The sequence below is a fragment of the Podarcis vaucheri genome (assembly GCF_965113315.1).
Source record: "Podarcis vaucheri genome assembly, chromosome: 12".
Lineage (NCBI taxonomy): Eukaryota > Metazoa > Chordata > Lepidosauria > Squamata > Lacertidae > Podarcis > Podarcis vaucheri.
In genome coordinates, this window is record NC_138750.1 from 63,752,707 (window position 1) to 63,776,316 (window position 23,610).

At 50.0% G+C, this 23,610-nt stretch overlaps 2 protein-coding genes across 6 annotated transcripts in view; one reads left to right on the forward strand and one right to left on the reverse strand.

The window, feature by feature from the left end:
• LOC309514820 (uncharacterized protein) overlaps window positions 1-20,077 on the forward strand; it is a gene marked incomplete at its 5' end in the record, with an annotated part of 30,867 nt that extends 10,790 nt beyond the window's left edge. The window contains 4 exons of one of the 4 annotated variants that reach the window (XM_082192166.1): window positions 724-1,896; window positions 4,038-4,174; window positions 5,946-9,651; window positions 19,531-20,077. In XM_082192166.1, coding sequence (XP_082048292.1) covers window positions 4,078-4,174; window positions 5,946-9,598 — 3,750 coding nt within the window. In that variant the 3' untranslated portion in view covers window positions 9,599-9,651; window positions 19,531-20,077. Of the gene's footprint in view, window positions 1-723; window positions 1,897-3,948; window positions 4,175-5,945; window positions 9,652-19,530 lie in introns of those variants that run through there. The other 3 variants (XM_082192167.1, XM_082192164.1, XM_082192165.1) reach the window with 3 other exon arrangements.
• LOC309514918 (uncharacterized protein) overlaps window positions 1-23,354 on the reverse strand; it is a 38,899-nt gene extending 15,545 nt beyond the window's left edge. Inside the window, exons 1-2 of one of the 2 annotated variants that reach the window (XM_082192411.1) lie at window positions 22,885-23,354; window positions 167-281 (exon numbers count right to left, since the gene is read on the reverse strand). The gene's annotated coding sequence lies outside the window, so the exon portion shown is untranslated. Of the gene's footprint in view, window positions 1-166; window positions 282-400; window positions 510-22,884 lie in introns of those variants that run through there. The other variant, XM_082192409.1, reaches the window with a different exon arrangement.
• Window positions 23,355-23,610: the final 256 nt, after the last annotated feature.

Here is a 23,610-nt window from a genome sequence, read left to right on the forward strand (position 1 = left end):
CACCCTGCTGCTTGTGTTCTGCATCCGATTGGCAAATGGAATGTCACGGAGGACCCTCTGAACATCTGTGACCATCATCACCCCTTTCAAATTCAGTTTCAGAATAACTTGGCTGCAGGAGATATGTGCCCTTTCTGAGAACTCGTACAATAATGAAAATTAATACCTTTGCAAAATCCATTCCAACGAGGAAGAAGGTTGAGAGGTTCCAGGAACTGCTCCACCAGGTACATATGTCATGGCAAGTAGCCTCTTTCTCCTGAGCTGATCCAGCCTTCATCCTACAATCCAGAGTGACACAGAAGCACCTTTAGCAAGGTGACCCCCGACCTCGTTGCTCTAATCTTCCTCCTGCAAATGGAAGTGTTTGCCCAACTCTGGATGTGATCGGTTTCCTTACCTAGCAGCCATCTTCATATTGAGTCACTCCCAGAGGAGACAGTGATGGCCACCAACATAGGCGTCTTCGAAAGAGAATTACGGTAGATAAATTCATGGAGGAGAAGTCCATTGAGCTCTCTAGGCAAGATAGCTATGCTCTGCTGCCCCCACAGACGGAAACTGCAATGCTGCTGAATACCAGTTGCTGGAAATCACAGGAAGGAATAGGGTTCTTGCTCTCAAATCCCGCTTGTGGGTTTTCCACAGACATCTGGTTTGCCACTGTGATAACAGGAAGCTGGACTCAATGGGCTAGTGGCCTGGTCCACAAGGCTTTACCTATGCCTGTAGAGTAAATGGCAATGTGTGCTCAACCTAGTAGATTATCTAAGGGCCCATACATACTACGACTTAAAGTGAATAGTCAAGCTTCCTGTATCTCCATTAATTCTCCATTGTCCGTATAATGTTCTCTTCCAAATCACTGCCTTCCAACACTTCCCCCTCCCTCCCTTCACATTTTCTCATACAGCCATAGCTCATGTTACATGTTTTCGGGTTGCGGACTGTGAGAAACCCAGAAGTACCGGAATGTGTTACTTCCAGGTTTCACCGCTCGCACATGCGCAGAAGTGCTAAATCATGCTTCGCACATGCGCAGAAGCGCCAAATTTCACCGGTGTCCGCGCAGACACGGCACTTCAGCTTGCGAATGTTGGGGAGGTGCCTCCGTCACGGATTACGTCCGCGACCCTGTTCCACTGTATTCTCTCTTTTTTTGGAATATCCCTGTTGTGAGATAATCTGGGTGTTGCCCATCAGAAAGCAGACAGAGCAGGCACAATGGTAGTCCTCCCCACTATGGTGAGACATATTTATTATTTTTAAATATCTAGATTTTATTCATTTATTTCTAAATTCTTATTAATACATTGTGAACTACCCTGAGATCTATAGGCAGTGCTTTTTTCCTATTAAAAAAAAGGTTAGGGGTACTCTCATTTTCCTACTCATATTGAAATACTGCCCCTCAATGAGGCCAAACTTAGATTCACAAAATGTTTAGGGGTATGCGTCCCCCTGCGTCCCCCCAGAAAAAGCACTGTCTAAAGGTATAGGGCAGGATCTCACTACAAATCTCCACTCCCCCCCTCCTTACTAGTGTGCATATATCTAGCATGGGACCTTTCCTACAAACCAAAAATTGACAAAACAGCCTTTGTAAATATATAAGAACACAAGAAGAGTCTGACAGATCAGGCCAATGGCTCATATGCTCCAGAGCCTTTTTGGGGTGAAGTGCTGACTAGTGGGAACATTCTCCACCATCTCTCAACTTCCTTCTCTCCTTGAGAGTGATCTTTGTCAACTAGCAAACTTGCATCCCTGAACAGATAAAAGGAGAAGTGGCCTCTGGGCCGGAAACAGAATTGTGCTTATCGGGACAAAGGCAAGTTGCATGGCTCCCTCAAGACAACTCAGGAAAGGGAGATTCATCTGATTTCCATGTTTCTGGTAAGACTCATTTCAACTATTAGAATAAGGTTACCAGATTTTTTTCAATGAATCCGGGGACACTTTTCAACATCAATGGATTTTGTATGGGGACTGATTTGTAAATCCGGGGACTGTCCCCGGGAAACGGGGACGTCTGGTAACCTTATATTAGAAGTTATCTCTGCAACCACTTATTTTGCATGGCTGCTGGCATACTAGAGGGGATTTGGTGATGGAGCTCTTGCGCCAATGTCCTCGCTTAATGCTCTCTGGCTCTTTTGAAAGGTCACAATACTTGGAGCAAATGAATGAAGGCTTCAGCACAAGGCTATCCCAGGCTTTGGGAGGGGCTGCAAGGACCCTCCCAGGATTTAGGGTTGGCCCAGAAAGAGGGGATGGCTGTGGTTGGGTAGCTAAGGAAGAACTTTGTGACAGAAAGTGCTGTTTGGCAGTGCAACACGCTACTTTGGAAAGTGGTGGAGATTTTTGATGGCCATCTGTCAGGGATACTTTAGCTGTGATTCCTGCATTGCAGAAGAATGGACTAGATAAACCCTGGGGTCCTTTCCAAGTCTACAGTTCTATGACTGTGGCCTCAGAAGGTGATGGCCTGTCCTTCAATGGAGGTCTTTAAGAAGAGGTTGGATGGCCACCTCTCAGGGATTATTTAGCTGTAAGTCTTGCATTGCAGGCGGCTGTGCTAGATTCCCCTTTCTTCGTATCCCACTGTTTCCCTGGAGGAGCAAGGAGGGAGGGAGCTGCCTGTGCTTATGAGGGCAAAGACGCAACCCTCAGAATTGTATTAGAAGATTGTGCTACCTCAGAGGGTTACAGGAACACCATCTGCAGCAACGCCCTCCTTCAGTCGATCTCATTATTTGCCTCCTTCCACACACAAGAGAGAGTGGGGTCTTGCTGGGAATCCATCAAGGTAGGATTGCTCTCTCAAGCACCTGCTTCCTCCAAAGATAGGGAGCAGATGGGAGAGAGGAATTATGGGTGCTCCTGCTTGCTTCAGAACCTTCTCCATCCAAACCTTCATTTATTTTTATTTCTTATTTCCTCACTTCCTACATACATAAAAAGGTATGGCTGTCATCACACAGCCCCCACAGGAGGATTTGTAGTAATATATCACAATCCTGGATTTGCATGAAATCAGGGTGGGGGAGGAAAGCAAAAGAGAAGGCAGGGTTTAACAAGGTGGCTTTAAACCACAACAGAGGACTGAATAAGCCCTGGTGGAGGAAAACCAAGGAGCTATGAGGGGATGAGGAGGTTGAAGGAGCTGCAAGGATATGGGGAACTTGAAAGAACTGGAGGGGGGGTTGAAGGAGCTGTGGCAGGGTGATTGTATGCAGTGGCAAAGCTACCTGCTCTGACACTGGGAGCGGCATACATCTGGGGGCATGGCTGGCACACATCCCAGGGGGCGTGGCGCGACACTGCAAAGGGGCGTGGCACACGTTGGGTGTGTGTGCAGCAAGTGGCGAGCATCCCGGGGCGCAGCTGCAATGTCACACACACACACCTCGAATGGCACCTGGGGTGGCCCGCCTACCCCGCCCGCACCTTCGTCCACCAATGAGGGTATGAAGGGTGCTGTTTGGCAGAGCTGGCAATCTACGCAAGCAGGGGCAGCAGCACCTAGTATTGCATTTTATTGTATTACAATTTTCATCCAATGGAATTCAAATTGCAAGACAATAAATTGCAATGCAACGAATAGAATGAGTGAAAAATGCCATTAAAAACCAATCTAAATATGTGGTGCAGAGATGCTGCAGACCCCCCTGAATGAAGCTTGTGGGCAACTGGTGGTCCACAGACCAGAGTTGGGGAACCCGTCTTCTAGTGCAACATAGGACTGCAATGGAGACAGGAAGAGGGGGCGGCTGATGCTCAGATTCTCCTCCTGTGCTCTGGGTGTGCCTGCTACTTCCCCCAGCACTTCTAGCTGAAGCAGCATTTCACTGACCTTCCTGGAAGCAGTGCCATTGCTGGTGTGTTTAAGTATCTTGTTTGTTTATTTGTTTTATCTTTTTGTGTGTGGCAGGCATCCTTCTTTCGATGGCATCACTAGTTCCTCCCTTTGTCCTCTCACACCCCACATCCGTTAAAATCTGTCCTGCCTCCTTCACATCTCTTGTTTCTTGCAGGGAGGCAAAGGGAGAAGGGAGAGTGATTTGGACCGAAGCCATGGCCATTTCAGATGGAGCGGTTGAAATACCAGCCCTGGGCCGCCCATTTCAGCTGGGGATGCTGTATGACTGCCGCAAAGATGCCCTCATCCCAGGTAAAGCCAATGGGGAGATCACTTTGGTTGCCATGTCTGGGATGGAACATGGCACTCAGAATGAAGCACACTTACGCAAAGACTCCAAGGGAGATGACTTCAGCTTCTTCCAGAATAGGGAAGAATTATTGGTTATATGATGCAGGGCTGGGCTAGTGAGCCCTTTGTCAACAAGGTATCATTACTGATGGACTCTGTTAGAAGCAAGAAAGCTTCCTCCAGAAAATGGAACTCATATCCAGAATAGAAGAAAAAGGGATAGAAACTTTGACAAAGGAATGCAAGCAAAAATTAAGAGATGCTTAAAAAGAATTGGGGGATGTAATGTGTATGGGTTGCTCGTGCGTAAGTTGCCGCCTCTCCTGGCTGTGTTGCCTTGTTAAACCTTTCAGTCTGGGCAGCCCTTCACTTCGTGGCTGCCTCAGTCGCTAGCAGAATCCGTCAGTGGGCGTCTCTTAAACCTTTTCCAACATAAAAGTTGTTTGACACCCAGTCTCCTCCTACTCTCTCTGCGCGGAGGTCTTCTGCGCAGGGTGGGCGTGGGTAGCGGAGGACCCATTCTGTCCCCGCTGGTGTCCGGTGAAGAGTCCTGGAGCCCCCTCGCCGATTCCCCCATCTGCCCCCCTTTATCCCTGGTGTTGCGCTGATTTGCTTCCCCATCTGTTGAGCTGCCTCTCTCCCTGCTGGGCCCTTCTCCAGCATAATTTGAGAGCCTTCCCTCCGCCTCTAGCTCCGATGTCAGTTCCCTGACAGGGGAGCACCGTATTTTTCGCTCTATAAGATGCATCAGACCACAAGACACGCCTAGTTTTTGGAGGAGGAAAACAAGAAAAAAATATATTCTGAATCTCAGAAGCCAGAACAGCAAGAGGGATCGCTGCACAGTGAAAGCAGCGATCCCTCTTGCTGTTCTGGCTTCTGCGATAGCTGCACAGCCTGCATTCGCCCCATAAGACGCACACACATTTCCCCTTGCTTTTTAGGAGGGAAAAAGTGAGTCTTATAGAGCAAAAAATACGGTACATTATGAAAAACATTAAAACCAGCAACAGGAAGTTCTTTAAATACCTTTGTAGCAGGAGACCATCTATGGAGGAGGGAGGTTGGACACTTTGATGACAAGGGAGTCAAAGGACTGCTGAACGAATTATTTGCATCTGTCTTCATGACAGAAGACTGAGGGCCGATCCCAGTGCCTGAACTAACGTACTCAGGAAGAGAGTCTGAGAGGAAATGAGACAGGTTGTGGTGACAAATCAGGTCAGGATAGCATCCACTTGAGTTCTTAAAGCACTTAATTGTGATATTCTTTGAGAATATCAGAAAGCATATAGATTCCTGTGGCACATAATTCACAAATGGTGCTCACCAAGAGGACATTCTTGGGGGCTTTAGCAAATCAGCAAGGGACACAAAAATGAGTTTCCTATGCTGAAGAGAAACAAAAAATAAAATAAAAATTGTGACAGTTGAAGGTGTCCACAGGGAAGCGCAATCATCTACAGGGTTCATATGCCTCCTACTATCATCTCTAGTAAAACAATTTTTAAGCCTTTGCACAATGCTTTAGAAAAGGTGCAAAGCTGTTTGACTTGGGGTGAAACTGAGACCAAAGAATTAGTGTACTCAGCATGGACAATGGTGGCTTTATTCTACCACAATTAATACCTGTTGTTTCCCCATACATCCTAAGCATTTCAGGCAGCAGTGCTGTTCATTTATCTGAACATAACTTAAAGCTTTGTGTGTTTGTTTTTCTGCTTCATTCAAGGGGTCACCCTTTGGGACCCAGACTCACTTCGGAAGGACTTGAGTATCCAAAGGCAGCCCAAGACTGAAATTGAGATCATTGCTTCTGATTCAATTGAAGATAAGACCTCTGCCCTCAATGCCTCGGCATCACTCAGAGTCAGTTTTCTGGGGGGACTGGTTGAAGTGGAAGGATCAGGCAAATTCCTTGAAGACACCAAAAAGTTTGGGCAACAGACCAGAGTCACTCTGCAGTACAAAGCTACCACGAAATATGCTCAACTGACGATGAGCCATTTGGGAATCCAAAACATCTCTTACCCATCTGTATTTGAGCATGGCATGGCTACCCACGTTGTCACTGCCATCTTGTATGGAGCCCAGGCTTTTTTTGTATTTGACCGAGAAGTCTCTTCTTCTGAGTCTGTAAAAGAGATAGAAGCAGAACTCCGAGGTGCAATCCAGCTCTTTATAGTCTCTGCTGAAGGGAAACTGGCCTTCAAAACAACAGAGAGGGAGAGGAACTACACTGAGAAGTTCCGCTGCAAATTCCACGGAGATTTTGTTCTGGAGAAGAATCCAGTGACTTTCCAAGATGCCATGCAAACATATGCCATCCTTCCTGCAATGCTGGGGAAGGACGGGGAGAGGGCTGTTCCTGTAACCATTTGGCTTTACCCACTGACCAAGCTGGATTCCCAAGCAGCCAAGATGGTGCGTGAGATCAGCTTGGCCCTGGTCTTTGATAGTCAAGCCATCATGGAGCAACTGAATGAAATCAGGATGAGATGCAATGACTTGACAAACACCCGCATTGCGAACATCTTCCCAGAAATAAAGATGAAAATCAAGAGTTTCAAGGATTTGTGCAAGCAGCACAGGCAGACTTTCCAGAAACACCTGGCAGGAATCCTGCCTTCTATCAGAGGAGGGGGTAAAATGGAACAAGCACTGGTGGAGATCTTCATTTCCATTAACCAGTCTCCCTTCAACAGCCAAAGACTCACCGAGTTTCTGGATGCCAAGGAACGAGAGATTATTTTGGTGAACTCTTACCTTAATATTCTACATGGGATGGAAGTAATCTCCTCCAAGAACAAACTGGAAGAAATAGTGCTAAGCCCTGCAAATGAGTTTGTTCTCACATTTACCTTCAATTCTTTACATGACGAGGAACCATTTTTAGCCAGCTTACAACAATGGCTTCAGAAACCAGCAAGAGGAAAGACAGAGCATTGGAAAGCCTGGTCTGAGCAAAGAGAGAGAACCCGAAAAGCTCGGAAAGCTGCCAAATCTATTATGGATTTTGCCCAGGCCAATAAATCCAATGGGAAGACCCGGTTTCTTGTGGCTTCTGTCCCAAATCAGGACAACCCAGGAGCTTCCATTTACCTCTATGAAGATGGGGAGATGGTCAACAGCAACTTTGAGCTGCCCTCAAAACCTCTCCCTCCCCTGGTTGGCCGAATTGGACATGACCATGTGCAGCTGACATTTCAACCAGCTGAGTATGGGAGGACTTCAATCTCCAGCTATCAGGTAGAATACAAGATTGCAGGAGAAGGAAACTGGCAGATTGTGAATACAGACAACAGTCAGGAGACATTCCACGTGAGAGGGTTGAGGCCGGACTCAGAATACCAGTTTCGATACACTGCTAGGAGCAAACCAGGACTTAGTGAGACTAGTGATTTGAGTAGAGCTGTACAGACACTTCCTACCAGCCCTCCTGGGAAACCAAGAGAGAGAACTGTAGACTCTTCCAAAATCAGTCTTGTCTGGGAGAGGCCAAAGGTCATTGGAGCTGATATAAAGGAGTACAAAGTGGAGTACAGGGGGCTGGTGGGCGATAAGGACAACTGGAATGAAAAAAGAACAGGGGCAAGAACAGAGTCCTGCCAGCTGGATGGGCTGAAGCCTCACAGAACCTACAGACTCAGAGTCTCCGCTGTATGTTTTGATGGGGCTGAGAGTGAGCCCAGTGAAGAGACTGAGATTTCCACAGCAATGGAAGAAGAAGAAGAAGGGGCAAATATACTAGCTCGAAAATACCTCCAGGAAAGCACCCTGGTGGAAGATGGGCAACCATCAGTGTATGTACTTCCCCTGGAGGCCGCCTCAGATCGATCGGCCCCCGTCCAAACGTATCAGCTAGGAAAAGAGAACATGCAGGTCCCCAACAAAGTAATCGTGATGATGGGGGCAACAGGGTCAGGGAAAACCACTCTTGTCAATGCCATGATCAATCATATCCTGGGTGTGCAATGGGAAGATGATTTCCGATTCAAACTCATTCAGGCTGAAAGTCAGTCCTCAGAAGTGACCGCCTACGTAGTGCACCACCAGAAGGGTTTGGAAGTCCCTTATTCTCTCACTTTCATTGACACTCCAGGATTTGGAGACATGGGAGGTAGGAAGCAGTACAAACAGATAATAAAGCAGATCCAGGAGTTTTTCTCCACCCCAGGAGGAACGGATCATGTCAATGTCATCTGTATTGTACTTCAGGCCTCCAGTGCTGCCTTAACTCGTGCCCAGAAATACGTCTTTGACTCTGTGCTCTCCATTTTTGGGAAAGATATAAGGAACAACATCCAGATCCTGATCACCTTTGCAGATGGACATTCTCTTCCTGCTTTGGAAGCCATGAAGAAGGAGGATGTGCCATGCATTAAAGATTCCAGTGGTAGCCCAGTTCACTTCAAATTCAACAATTCAGCTCTCTTTGCCAACAATTCTGAAGAGAATGAAGGGAACCTAAATCCTAATGACAAGTTCTGGAAAATGAGCACTGCAAGCATGAAGAGATTTTTTGACACGTTAAGCTTACTAGACAGTGAAAGTTTAACTCTGACGAAGGAAGTGCTCAGGGAACGGAAGGAGCTAGAAGCCATCACGGAAGGATTGCAGCCCCAAATCAGAGCTGCCCTTGGAAAGCTGGAAGAGTTGAGGAAGACGAGGCAAGCTCTGGAGGAACACAAGTCTGAGATGGCAGCCAACATAAACTTTGAGTTTGAAGTAGAAAAATCTGTGCCAGGGAAGGAAGACATCTCTGCCACTGGAAGATTCACAACCAATTGCATGAACTGTCACTACACCTGCCATTATCCTTGCCCGATCCGGAGAGATGAGGGCAAGCGCCGTTGTGTAGCTATCAATGCAAATACGGGAAAATGCAATGTCTGTCCTGGCCGCTGCGTGTGGAACATGCACTTCAATCAGAAATACCTGTTTGAATATAAAGTAACAAAAGAGATTAAGTCCTATGGTGAGTTGAAGCAAAAGTATGAAGACGCCTCTGGAGAGGCGATGACCCCAGAGAAGATGCTTGGAAATCTCAACCAGGAATACAAAGAGGCTAAGCAAGCCTTAGAAGACCTCATCCAGAAATCATCTCAAAGCCTCCAGCGCTTGCATCAAATTGGGTTGAAGCCCAACCCGCTCTCCACCCAAGAATACATTGACCTGCTCATCATTTCAGAAGAGCAGGATCTGGAGCTGGGATGCCAGGAGAGAATCCAGTTGCTGAAGGAAGTGAGGGAATCGGCTGAGCTAAAAGAAAACATTGCAAGCAAGGAGCCTCTGCTGCTGGAGGAGGAGGATCTGTACAAAGACAGTGAAAAGGAACGGCATTCTGCCCTGCAGGCCAGATTTAGGAAGTTTGTTTGCTTTTGATGCACATTGCACCGGGACAGGTATAAATAAAATATGAATGGTTCTAGATTCAGGTAGGTAGCCGTGTTGGTCTGACGCAGTCGAAACATATAAAAAAAATTAAAATTGTGCAGTAGTGCCTTAGAGACCAACTAAGTTTGTTCTTGCTATAAGCTTTCGTGTGCATGCACACGAAAAAAGCAAGGGATAGTATGCATGAGACAGGAATCCAATATCTCTATTAAGACCAGGTCTCTCCATAGTTTTCAGTATCTGTCAGGGGTTCAGGAGCAGAGGCGAGGGCAAGGGAGGAAACAGAGAGCGAGGGGGAGGAGGCAGAAGAAAGGATGAGTGATGACGACGACCCGAGATCTCCGAGCCTTTCCAGTGAATCAGAAGATTCACAAAAAGGAGCACCAGTGGCCAGGGCAAGGGGGGAGACTAGGGGGACACCCCAGGAAGAAAGAACCAGAGGGGACTCAGAGGGGAGCAGTTGGAGATCGGGACCAACGTCACCGCCAGAGAGTAGGAAAGAGGAAGAGCGCCAGGGAGCAAGCGCTGGCAGCTCGCAACAGGAGGGAGGGCACGAGTCAGGAGTGGCCACACCTTCATCGGGGAGCGAAGTGACGGTTAGAAGGAAAGTGGAAGGTTGGGCGCGCGCGCCAAGTTCAAATGCACAGGAAGGTGGCGCAGTAGGCAGCCCGGAAAGGGAGCCAGGTCCTAAAGCCCGGCGCAAGGAGACAGAAGGGTCCGGGGGGTCAGCGTCAGAAGAATCCCGGAAGGAAGAGACCCAGGGGGCCAGAGGGACCCAGAGGAGAACTGTCAGGCGGAAAAGGTGGAGCAGGGCTAGGATATTAAGTTGGTGCGCAAGGGGCGGAGACTCAGACGGAGCTTCGCCGATCTAAGCATAAGACGTAGGGTTGCACGCAGCAGTTCGAGAATGGAGACTGTAACTCAATAAAGACTTTTATTTAACGACCGCTGGCTAGCGTGATCCTCTGTGAGCTCGGATCTGGAAGTAACCCTGACAGTAAGCTCCGTCCCTTCAAATTGTGGGCATCCACGGCCTCGCGGAGAGGAGAGAAAGCGGGTGCCTACAAGAGAGCTCACGAACGGCAGACAACATGACGGCCGAACAGCAAATAACGGAACTCAGAGAAGCAGTTTCACGACTGACTGCCGAGGCGCTGGCGTCCAGGAAGAGAGAGGAGGAAGCAGCTGCCGCCTACAGGGATCTCCAGGTCAGGTTGGACGTGCTTACGAAGCAAGGGCAACAGACACCCAAATCAGAGGGGATTGGGTTGGGGAGACGCACAGGCGGTCTAGTCTCGCACTTCGATGGGAATTTGCAACAGTACCCCAACTTTAGAGCAGACGTAATGTGTGCACTGCAACTACTGCACAAAGACTTTAGAGATGAACAAGAGAAAGTGGGGTTCATCATGTCCCATTTGCATGGAGACGCAAAAGCATGGCTGCGCAATTTGTGGAGAGATAAGGATCCTGCGCTCCAAAATGCAGACGCCTTTATTAAAGCGATGGATGGCTGTTTTTTATCAAGCATTGACGTGGATCTTGCCCGAAAGGAGGTGCATGGACTAAGGCAAGGGAGGGCCAGCGTAAGGCAGTATCATGCCCGCTTTTTCGCTTTGGTCAGTGCCCTGGAATGGGACAGAGATTCGGCTCCCGTCAGAGACCTTTTTTGGGAGGGCTTGCACAACTCGGTTAAAGATGAGATTGCGAGGGGGGAGAGACCCCGGACCACGCAGGAGATCGTTCAGAGGGCGCTGGCGGTGGGGGTGCGGCTGGAAGAACGTCCGTGGAGCAGGGACGAAGGGCGCAGCGGGCGCGAACCAGCCAGGGGCTCCTCCTTCCTTCCCAGAGAAGCAGCGCGTGCGCAATCCACGCCTCCAACAGGAGGAGGGGTGGAACCGATGGAGGTTGGGAGTGCAAGGGCTCAGTCAGCAGCCAGAGCCCTAGCACCGGCAGCAGTGAAAGCGAAGCCTCCTAGAGGGAACAGGAAGTGTTATATCTGCGAGGATCCAGGGCATATGGCGAAAGAATGTCCCCGGAGGCTCCACAAGCACACTGCAGCCTCAGCGATGGTGACTGCAGCAACGCAGCACGGAGAACCACAGCAGGGAAACGACGATGTCTGGCTGGAGGAAGAGGCACTGGGGCCCAGCCAGACGTGTCAGTGAAGCAGTCCCCAGAGATTTTACCGCCCATGGACCCCCTCCCGCCCAAGCCAGTAGTGAGGCTCACCGCATCGCTCCAGCTACCCAATGGAATCACCATGGACGTGCCAATCACCGTCGACTCGGGAAGCAATGCAGACTTCATAGGGCAGGACTTTGTCGACCGGCACGCTATACAGTTGCTGCCTGCCACGCTGCCCCTGCAGGTTGTCACGGTGGATGGCAGGGAGCTGTTAGGGGGGCAAGTGGTGAAGCAGACGCCACCTATGGTGCTGCGGCTTGGAAATCACAGGGAAATCATCAGCTTCAACGTCACTCAACTCTCGGACACGCCTATTGTATTGGGCATGAGTTGGCTGGACAGGCACAGCCCGACGCTGGCTTGGTACCAGAGGCAGCTGACCTTCGGTTCTTCCTTTTGTGCTGAACACTGCATCATGCCCCAGCAAGAAGGGGAGCAAGAGGAGTCACAGCTGCTGCTCGGCACGCTGCAAGCGATTCCCCACAAGTACGCAGAATTTTTGGAGGTTTTCTGCGAGAAGGAGGCAGACAAGCTACCCCCCCACAGACCATATGACTGCAAAATTGACCTGCTGCCGGGGGCGGCGCTGCCCAAAGGGAAGCTGTATTCCATGTCTGAAGACGAACTGCAGGAACTCAAAGAGTTCATAGATCATAATTTGAAGCGCGGTTTCATCCGAGAGTCCCAGGCAGCGGGGGGCAGTCCTGTATTCTTTGTGAAGAAGCGAGACACGCCCCAAAAAAGACTCGTAGTGGACTACCGCATTTTGAACAGTGTCACCAAGCCATCGGACTTCCCCATGCCCCGAATCGACGACCTCCTCGCAAAAGTACGCAAGGGCAGCGTGTTCACCAAGTTGGACCTGCGAGGGGCGTACAACCTCATTCGCATGCGGGAAGGAGATGAGTGGAAGACAGCCATGTTCACGCCCCTGGGCACCTACGAATATAGAGTTATGCCTTTTGGATTGCAAAATGGCTCCCATGTTTTTCAAGCTTTCATGCATCACGTGTTGGCGGGGCTCCTCTACAAGACGTGCGTCTGCTTCTTGGATGACATCCTGATCTTTTCGGAATCGCAGCAGGAGCATGACAGACACGTCAGGGAAGTGCTGAGCAGGCTCCAGCAACATAGGCTTTACGCCAAGCTGGAGAAGTGCCAATTCGACGTGAAGGAGGTGGATTTCCTGGGCTACAAGTTGTCTGACAAGGGGCTCGCCATGGACAGCGCCAAGGTGCGAGCGGTGTTGGATTGGAAAAGCCCACGCAACCGGAAGGAGGTCCAACGGTTTGTCGGCTTCGCGAACTTCTATCGCAAGTTCATCAAAGGCTTCGCTATGCAGACAGCGGCCATCACGGACACGCTCAGTTCCAAGAAAAAGAAGTTCATCTGGACAGCGCAGGCGGAGCAGTCTTTTCAGGCACTCAAGCGTCTTTTCGCGTCGGAGGAACAGCTGCTTCATGTCGACCCCAGCAGGCCGATGAGAGTTGAAACAGACGCCTCGGACAGGGCCGTCGGAGCAGTCCTGCTGCAGAAGGACCCGCAGGGGGTTTGGAGGCCCGGAGCGTTTTACTCCAGGAAGCTCAGCAAGTCCGAACAGAACTACACCATCTGGGACAGGGAGTTGCTGGCTATTCATGCAGCGTTCAAAGCATGGAGGCACTTCCTGATCGGCGCCAAGCACACGGTGCAAGTATGCACGGACCACAAGAATCTGGAGCACTGGCGCACGGCACAGTTCCTGAACCAGAGGCAGATACGTTGGGCTGAGTTCTTTGCGAACTTCGACTTCCGGATAGAGTATGTCCCGGGGGACACCAACATCATGGCGGACGCGCTCTCCCGTAAGCCACAGTATCTGGAGGACGCCACGCCAGCGGCCGCCATGCACATCTTCGCACCAACAGTGTGGGCGTGCGCTGCGGCGACAGTGGACCTGGAGGCGGTGCGACGAGCGTTGCAGAACGACTCCTTCGCGCAAGCAAAGATGGCAGAGATGCAAAGGGGCACGGCAGCGACCGACGGGTTCCAGCTGAGAGATGGATTGCTCATCCGCAAAGGGGCCATCTACGTGCCGGGAGACGAACTTCGCGCCAAGGTACTGCATCAGCTGCACGACGCACCCACTGCCGGGCACTTTGGCACGGAGAAGACGGTGGAATTAGTCGCCAGGGATTTCTGGTGGCCCGGAATGAGAGGGGAGGTCGCGGACTATGTGGCGAGGTGCGACACCTGCCAGAGGGCCAAACCAGTGCACAGACCGCCGGCCGGACTGTTGGAACCGCTGCAAACTCCGGTCGAGCCATGGGAGAGAGTCGCCCTGGACTTCGTCACGGATCTGCCCAGCTCGAGGGGCAAGACGGCCGTGCTGGTGGTGGTGGACTTGTTCTCCAAGATGGCACATTTCATCCCGTGTGCGAAGGTGGCCACGGCGGAACAAACCGCCAAACTGTTCATAGACCACGTGTTCAAGGTTCACGGTCTGCCACGGTCTATTCTGTCCGACCGCGGGTGGCAGTTCATCTCGAATTTCTGGCAGAAGCTGATGGGCTTCCTAAACGTCAAGATCAACCTGGCGTCGGCGAGACACCCGCAGACCAACGGGCAAGCGGAGCGGGTCAATGCCATCATGCAGCAGTACCTGAGATGCTATGCGAATCAACAGCCTGCGACGTGGGTGGATTACCTGCCGCTCGCCGAGTTCGCCTACAACAACACGAAGCACGTGTCCACGGGGGTCACGCCGTTCTTCGCCAACAACGGGAGGCACCCCAGAACCTTCCCGGGACTGGAAAGACTGGTGGAGGGGGAGCCGCAGACAGCAGATGCGTTCGCGTCGGAGTTGCAGGAGGTCCACGATCAGCTGCGGCGGCACCTGGAGCTGGCCAAACACGCATACAAGGTGCAGGCAGACAAACACAGAAGGGTTGGCGAAGAGATCCAGGTGGGAGACTGGGTCTGGTTAGCAGCCCACGCAGTGCCGGCCAGGTCGTTGGCCAAGAAGAAACTAGGGCATAAGCAACTGGGGCCATACCAAGTCGAAGAGCAGGTCAACCCGGTGGCCTTCAGGCTGGCGCTTCCGGAGGGTTCCAGAATGCATCCGGTGTTCCACAGATCGGTGCTCACTCCCTACAAGGCACCGCACAGGTTTCAGGAACCCGGAACGGCGCCGAGTCCGCTCCGAGAGGGAATCAGGCAACAGGGAGTGGCACAGGAGGTGCGCCTCAACGAAGTCACGGAGATTTTGGACTCCAGATGGGGGGAAGAGGGGGTAGAATACCTTCTCGCTAGGGAGGGCACCCCGGCCAGTGCCAACAGCTGGGTGCCGGGCTACGCTTTAGATGAACCTCTGCTCAAGGAAGAGTTTCATGCCCTCTTCCCCCATAGGCCAATGCCAGCGGACTTTTTCGACGACTGGCTTTTCACGCCCACGCTTTCAGCCAGCACGTTCCGGGGGTTCGACTCGGATGAGGAACCGACACGAGACGCCCGTTCCCCGGAGGGGTCGCCCTCGGGATCTGCTTCGGAACCCTCGTATTGGTGGGATGATCGACCAGAGGAGCAGTGGCGCAGACAGTGGCTGGAGGGTCCAGGACGAGCAACGCCTCCAGAAGGAAGCGAGGGAGAGACGGACATGGACGTTTTCGGGGACGACCAGGGTCTCGAGCACGGCGGCACAGAGATGGAAGCAGAGGTGACCGCCGTCGACGAGAGCAGGGAGGAAGAACCGGAAGACTTCGGAAGGAGGCCCGCCACGGGAAGCGAACTGTACCCGACATTCGTCCCCTTGACACTGCAGCACCCAGTTCCCGCACCGGAAGGAGGGGAGGGGGGAAGAGGGGGCTTCGAGGGGGGGATGGATGTCAGGGGTTCAGGAGCAGAGGCGAGGGCAAGGGAGGAAACAGAGAGCGAGGGGGAGGAGGCAGAAGAAAGGATGAGTGATGACGACGACCCGAGATCTCCGAGCCTTTCCAGTGAATCAGAAGATTCACAAAAAGGAGCACCAGTGGCCAGGGCAAGGGGGGAGACTAGGGGGACACCCCAGGAAGAAAGAGCCAGAGGGGACTCAGAGGGGAGCAGTTGGAGATCGGGACCAACGTCACCGCCAGAGAGTAGGAAAGAGGAAGAGCGCCAGGGAGCAAGCGCTGGCAGCTCGCAACAGGAGGGAGGGCACGAGTCAGGAGTGGCCACACCTTCATCGGGGAGCGAAGTGACGGTTAGACGGAAAGTGGAAGGTTGGGCGCGCGCGCCAAGTTCAAATGCACAGGAAGGTGGCGCAGTAGGCAGCCCGGAAAGGGAGCCAGGTCCTAAAGCCCGGCGCAAGGAGACAGAAGGGTCCGGGGGGTCAGCGTCAGAAGAATCCCGGAAGGAAGAGACCCAGGGGGGCAGAGGGACCCAGAGGAGAACTGTCAGGCGGAAAAGGTGGAGCAGGGCTAGGATATTAAGTTGGTGCGCAAGGGGCGGAGACTCAGACGGAGCTTCGCTGATCTAAGCATAAGACGTAGGGTTGCACGCAGCAGCTCGAGAATGGAGACTGTAACTCAATAAAGACTTTTATTTAACGATCGCTGGCTAGCGTGATCCTCTGTGAGCTCGGATCTGGAAGTAACCCTGACAGTATCACTAAACAGAAAACCGTGTAGAGACCTGGTCTTAATAAAGATACAGTAGTACCTTGGTTTACAACCATAATCTGTTCCAGAGGTCCGGTTGTAAATAAAAACAGGCTGTAACCCAAGGCACACTTTCGCCAATGGGCCTTCCCCCCCAAAATTGGTTGTAAACCAAAAAAAAATAATGGTTGTAATCCAAAAAAAGGGACACACACTTCCAGGTTTGACATGGTTGTAATCCAAAGCGGTTGTAATCTGAAGCGGTTGCAAACCAAGGTACCACTGTATTGGATTCCTGTCTCATTATATATGCTAATCATCTGCATACTATCCCTTGCTTTTTCCTGTAGGACTAATTGCAATTGTTAACAGGTTTACCATACCCATCGAGTCAATCACCCATCTCCTACTACCCTCCTGAGAAAAACCCCACCCCACCCTCCCACTATATATAATAGTCTGGTGACTTCTGTTTCATAGAATCATAGAGTTGGAAGAGACCACAAGGGCCATCGAGTCCAACCCCCTGTTTCAGTGTATCTGAAGAAGTATGCATGCACATGAAACCTTATAGCAAGAACAAACTTAGTTGGTCTCTAAGTGCTACTGGACAATTTTTTTATACGTTAAAATATTAATTTTAAAACCAATATGCTGATGACACTCAGCTCTATCTGCTGATGGATGGCCACACCAACTCGGCCCCGAACACACTGACCAGATGCTTGGAAGCTGTGGCTGGATGGTTTCGTGGCAGCCGATTGATACTAAATCCTTCGAAGACAGAGGTCCTATGGCTGGGTCGGGATGGCATGGGGATGAGGGACCAACTCCCTTCTCTTGCGGGGGCCCAATTAGTGCCATTGCCTTCCGTTAAGAGTTTGGGTGTAATCCTTGACGCCTCCCTTTCCATGGAGGTGCAAGTTACAGCAACAGCCAAGGTAACATTTTTCCACCTTCACCGCATCAAGCAGTTGGTCCCTTACCTTTCCCGCCCCGACCTGGCCACAGTGATCCATGCGACGGTCATCTCCAGGCTTGACTACTGTAATTTGCTCTACGCGGGGCTGCCATTGAAGCTGTCCCAGAAACTCCAGCGGGTACAGAATGCTGCAGCGAGGCTCCTCATGGGGTCTCTGCCATGGGAGCATATTCACCCAGTGCTTTTCCAGCTGCACTGGCTCCCGGTGGAGTACAGGGTCAGATTTAAGGTGCTGCTTTTGACCTTTAAAGCCCTTCACGGCCTAGGACCCTCGTACCTATGGGACCGCCTCTCCCGGTATGCCCCACGGAGAGCCTCAAGGTCCATAAATAGCAACACCCTAGTGGTCCCAGGCCCGGTCTGGTGGAACGCTCTGCCTCATGAGACCAGGGCCCTGCAGGATCTGATTTCTTTCCGCAGGGCCTGTAAGACAGAGTTGTTCCGCCTGGCCTTTGGCTTGGAGCCAATTTGATTCCCTCCCTCTCTTTCTTTTTTCTTTTCCTTCTCCTACTGCGATGAGGCTACATTTTAATATTTTAATGTTTCAATATTTTAATGCTGTATTTTAATTTTGTTTTTAAGTTGTAATCATTCAACTTGTTTTTATTATTGCTTGTAAGCCGCTCTGAGCCCGGCCTTGGCTGGGGAGGGCGGGGTATAAATAATAATAATAATAATAATAATTATTATTATTATTATTATTATTATTATTAATGTATATTGTTGCAGACGGACTCTTGGCTATCAGCGGTGAGTTCAGGTCCTCTTGAGTGTTATTCACATCATGTTGTGGGTGTGCACATGGGGGATTGTGAAACCCTTTTTAACAAGTACTGCAACAGGTTCTTCATTTTTCTGTTGCTTTAAATAAAATGCTTCTCAATCAGTGTTTAGGGCTGTTCAAGCCCCACCCCACCCCAAATCCAGTTCAACATCCAATTTGGCAGTTCAGCCCAGACCACAATTTGGACTGAATTGATTGAGAACCAAATTGTTTTGACCCTCTGAATCAGAAATTTGAATCTTTGGTACTCCCATTTACTTGCATTAAGAAACCAAATACCGTAGCTATTTTCTGTTTCTCTCTCTTTGCTCTTTTCACCAGTGTAGCAGGAACCCCCCCACCCCAATCATTCTGTTTCCACAAACTTCACACACACTCACACTCACACACTACATACGCCACATTTCTGTTATAAATTCATAGAAAATCAACCATACATCGGATTTGCACTGTTCCATTTTTTACTCCATGTGACAAGGACTATCAAAGGGGGGTGCTTGGTTTCTGGTCAGCCATAATCCCTTCACCATCCCAGCACATCCACAGGAGCCCTGCCCAGTTGCTATGTCAACCCTGATAATCCCAGACAGAAGACAATCAAAATCACAAAGAACAGTGGATTCACCACAGGCTGAAACAAAGGACAATGATCAGATCTTCCCTCTGGGGGCAGGAAACTGCAAACTCCCCATTGTCACCTGGAAAGTACTCATGGGGAGGGGGAAAGGAGGAACCAGCTGGGTGACAGGACACTCAGGTTACCACCACAACTCCTCCCTCAACCCCTCCTTTCTGTAATGTATGCATGATGTCAACCCCTCCTTTCTGTAATGTATGCATGATGTCAACCCCTCCTTTCTGTAATGTATGCATGATGTTTCTGGGGGTGGGCTTGACCTAGAGGAGGGGAATTTCAAAAGTTTTTATAAGGTCTTGCAGCCCATTGTTCTGGGTCTTTCCTCTCTCTTGCAAGGGAAGGGAACCCTGTTGCAACAGTTCAATAAAGGCCAAGCCTACAGGCTGCTGTTTTGCTCCAAGTTATCCTGGTTGGTGTCTTTGTTTTGTCCAAGAGAGCCCTCAGATTTTTCCGTTAACACCAGTTAGCCCCTCAAGATGGGATTGATGCTGCCAAAGGTTAGAAGGTTGGCTCCAGGAGTGTTTGTGTCAGCAAACAAACTTTTTAAAATAGGTGTATGGGATTTGATTTATTGGGAGAGGATGGGGGAAAGATGGCAAAATACTGTGTTAAGTATTTTGAAGAGTAAATTGAAGGCAAGTAAAGATAGGGTGGAGATTGACTGTGAAATGATGGAAAACATCAATATATAAACTCTCTCTCTTTTTATCTCTCTAGGGACTGGGCACAGTACTGAATGATAAAACAAGCTGAACAAGCAACCAAACTCTCTTTCTTTTTCTTTAACATGTAACAATGAACTTGCAAGAGTGAAGGCAGTGGGACTGAACTGGGACTTTTAAGATTTCACCACCCCTCTTCCAAACCATTGTATGGAGACTATTGGGTGAGATTCTAGCCCCAGATTGGAAGCTAGAGCTGTTAATGAGCAAAGGCATTAACATGACAAAAGGAGTTGATGGCCCATCTGAGAGCCTGGGTCTGAGCAGACAGGTTGTCATGGTGATGGGGTGTGGGTTCGAAGTGACAGGAAGAGAGAGTTTCTACCAAGGGGTGCTGGGAAGAAGGAGGGGAAGAAAAAAGACTGGGCTCCATCTTGGGCAGGCTGTCTGCTGGTTAGCTGAGAGAGATGCCTTGGACTCCAGGGTTGCACTGCTCTGAGGGACAAGCCCCTCTTGAAATGACCGTGATGTAAGATCTGGACTCCCTCCATGCAAACTAAAGATGTAAACAGGTGAATAAAGCATATTTTTTAAAGCTACAACAGTCTCTGTCGTGCATCAATTCTCCAAAGGAATACAGACCCAGGGTGAGTGCTAGGAAGCCCTGGAATCTTGCAGAGAGTGGGGGGTGGCACCCAACTTTTGTAACAATACAAAGTGCTTTGTATGTCAGCTTCACCTTTTCCTTCATTTGGTGCAGGTATTTCATTTTCAGTATAAACAGGACTTCATTTTCATAGCTCATTGTATGCCACAATGTCCTTTTTGTGTATTAATGTGATGTAAACGTGAATGTTGTCCTCTGGACACACACATACAGAACACACATATTATAAACAAGCAATAAGGTAAAGGTAAAGGTACCCCTGCCCCAACGGGCCAGTCTTGACAGACTCTGGGGTTTGTGCGCCCATCTCACATCTATAGGCCGGGGGCCAGCGCTGTCCGGAGACACTTCCGGGTCACGTGGCCAGCGTGACAAAGCTGCATCTGGCGAGCCAGCGCAGCACACGGAACGCCGTTTACCTTCCCGCTGGTAAGCGGTACCTATTTATCTACTTGCACCCGGGGGTGCTTTCGAACTGCTAGGTTGGCAGGCGCTGGGACCGAGCAGCGGGAGCGCACCCCGCCGCGGGGATTCGAACCGCCGATCTTTCGATCGGCAAGCCCTAGGCGCTGAGGCTTTTACCCACAGCACCACCCGCGTCCCAAGCAACAAACAAGCAATACTCCAGTTCTTATCTTGCAAACCTGCCGTTTAAATTGTTTAATCATGGCAATGGCTCAGCTATGAACTCCAAAATCTGGGATCCCCTCTAAACCAGTTGAACTCAAAAATCTGGGATCCCCTCTAAACCAGTGCCAAAGTTTTACAGTCGTTTTGCAACATTTTACAGTGCCCCACATAGTACAGTGTTACCTTGGGTTAAGTACTTAATTCATTCCGGAGGTCCGTTCTTAACCTGAAACTGTTCTTAACCTGAAGCACCACTTTAGCTAATGGGGCCTCCTGCTGCCGCTGCACCCCTGGAGCACAATTTCTGTTCTCATTCTGAATCAAAGTTCTTAACTTGAAGCACTATTTCTGGGTTAGCGGAGTCTGTAACCTGAAGTGTATGTAACCTGAAGCGTATGTAACCTGAGGTACCAGTGCAATTGATATAGGAAACCTGGGATTGTAGTTAATGTCCCCAAATGCAACATTGTCCAATTCACTCCAAACAAGTGTCAAACTTTGGCAAACAGTTTGCAGTGAAAATCCTGTGGTTTGCAACTCCCCACAAACAGAGTGATACACACTCTAAGCTGGGAGTCTAAATCTCACCAAAAACCAAACATTGTCTAATTCACTCTAAACTGGCGCCCAACTTTGGCAAACATTTTGCAATGTCTTGCAGCAAAACCCCTGCATTTTGTAGCACCCCACCAACGGAGCAATAGTCCCTCAAACGGTGGGGCGGGTCAAAAGGTCACAAAAAACCCAATGTTCTCTGATTCACTCCAAACCGGTGCCAAACTTTGGCAAACGTTTTGCAGCGAAACCCGCATGGTTTGCAACACCCCACAAAAAGAGCAATGCCCACTCTGCCACAGGCCGAGTGCTCTGTTTGTGGGGCGCCGCAAAACATGGGGTGTTCGCCACGAAACACTGCTGCAGACCTTTCGTTGGTGTTTGGCTCCACTTCGGAGTGAATTGGATGATGTCGGGTTTTCAGGAACCTCGTGACACACACTTATGGTGCTGATTGCTCCATTTTTGGGGCGCCGCAAAGCATGGGTTTTTGCTGTGAAAAGCTATCGCAGACCTTTTGTCAATGTCTTGTACTGTGAATCGAATGACGTTGGGTTTTGGGTGGCCCCGTGACTCCATGGGTTAGGGTGCCAATTGCTTAGGGCTGCCATACGTTTTTTGTGACCCCGCCATCTTACATTGACTCCACTTATCTGAGCAGTGTGGAGTTCCAGGGGTGCACTGCTGCCTACACACAGAGCTTAGGTTTCATTGTTGGAATGCTATGGCATTTTGCAACATTTGAGTTCATATTTATGTACTGGAAGCATTCAAACACACTGCCCCTGGAGTCCCACCCCAGGCAGCCTGTTCAGAAGCTACTGAAAGGTCCAGGAGAACTAAGACCATCATAGTCCTCCTCCAAGCCTTAGCCAACCAGCAGAGTGACCATATCTGACCATGCCAAGTCTGGGTCAGAAACCAATTTAAAATGAATCTATATAGTCCAGTGCACTCTAAATATGTTGAGAATTAAACAGCCAGAACTCACCCAAAAATCTTACCCCCAAACTGTACAGTGTCATGGCAGGAGTGATGGGGTGGGGAACATCAACTGTGCCATTCTGGGGGTGGGCACCATGCTCAGGTTAGGGCGGGGTGAAGTGGCACTGGCAAGCTACCCCCTGCTCCCCACCTTGCCTGGAGGACACCACTTCTGCTCCCACCCCACCTCATGCGCTGCCACTGCTGAAGAAAATGTGTGACTGGCAGACATCTGGAAGCATCCCTTGTGTCCAAGGACTTTGTTCAGAATAGTCTCACAACTGCCACATTTAGGGAAACCAGGAACACTCCTCCTAGGGTCAGGCATTCATCCCTCCACAGATACTCCTGTGATGCTCCACGTGAACGGACAATCCTAACCGTTGCAAAAGGAGATGCTGCGTTTACAGTTTGCAAGAAGGACGACTTCCTCTTTCAGACCCTTGCTCCATGTTAGACCCTCTGAACGCCTGTGAGCATCACCACCCCTTTCAGATTCAGATTCAGAATAACTCGGTCGCAGAGGCCACATCCCCTTTCCAGTGTGCCTTGTACAATAATGAAAATAAATACCTTTGCAAAATCTGCTCAGATGAGGAAGAAAATTGAGAGGTTCCAGGAACCGGTCCTCCAGATCAGCATTTCATGGAAACCTCCTTCTTTCTCCAGAGCCGAAACAGGCTTCATCCTACAGTTCAGAGCAACAGAAATGTCTGGAGGGACCTTAAGAACATAACATTTAAAATATCCACTACGTGTCAGTCCCGCAATGTAACATGTGCCTGTAATACGACTGCCCTTGTTATTTTGCATTAACCAAAAGAGAGGTCTTGGGGGAACTACTGTGGCCAAGCAGAGCCCCACCAGGACACTTTGGCCTTGTCCAAACTTCCACTTGTCTTGCGCTTTCCAGGCACAGGTCCGAGTGGTTTTGCCCTTGCCCCACTGCTTTCCCCGGGTGAATCCCTTCTCTACCACTGGATCGTTAAGAAATGTCAATTGGGTTTGTTCAAATTCAGCAGTAAACAGCAGGTTTTCCCAGATAAGCAGCAAAGCTGTGGATTTTGGGGGTTTGTAGAGATGAATAAAAACAGACAACGAGATGTTTTCTTTCAGAGAGCTTGCGTGTGTGCCAGATGAAAGTGAGAGAGAGAGATTCTTCCTCCTCCAGCCTCACAGCATCTCCTTTTATTCAAAGTTACAACAAGCATGGCCACGAATGTGCCAGTGGCTGATTGGCTCAATACAAGACAAAGAAACTGAAATCCTATTGGCTCATTTGTATGTAAGGCGGGCTTA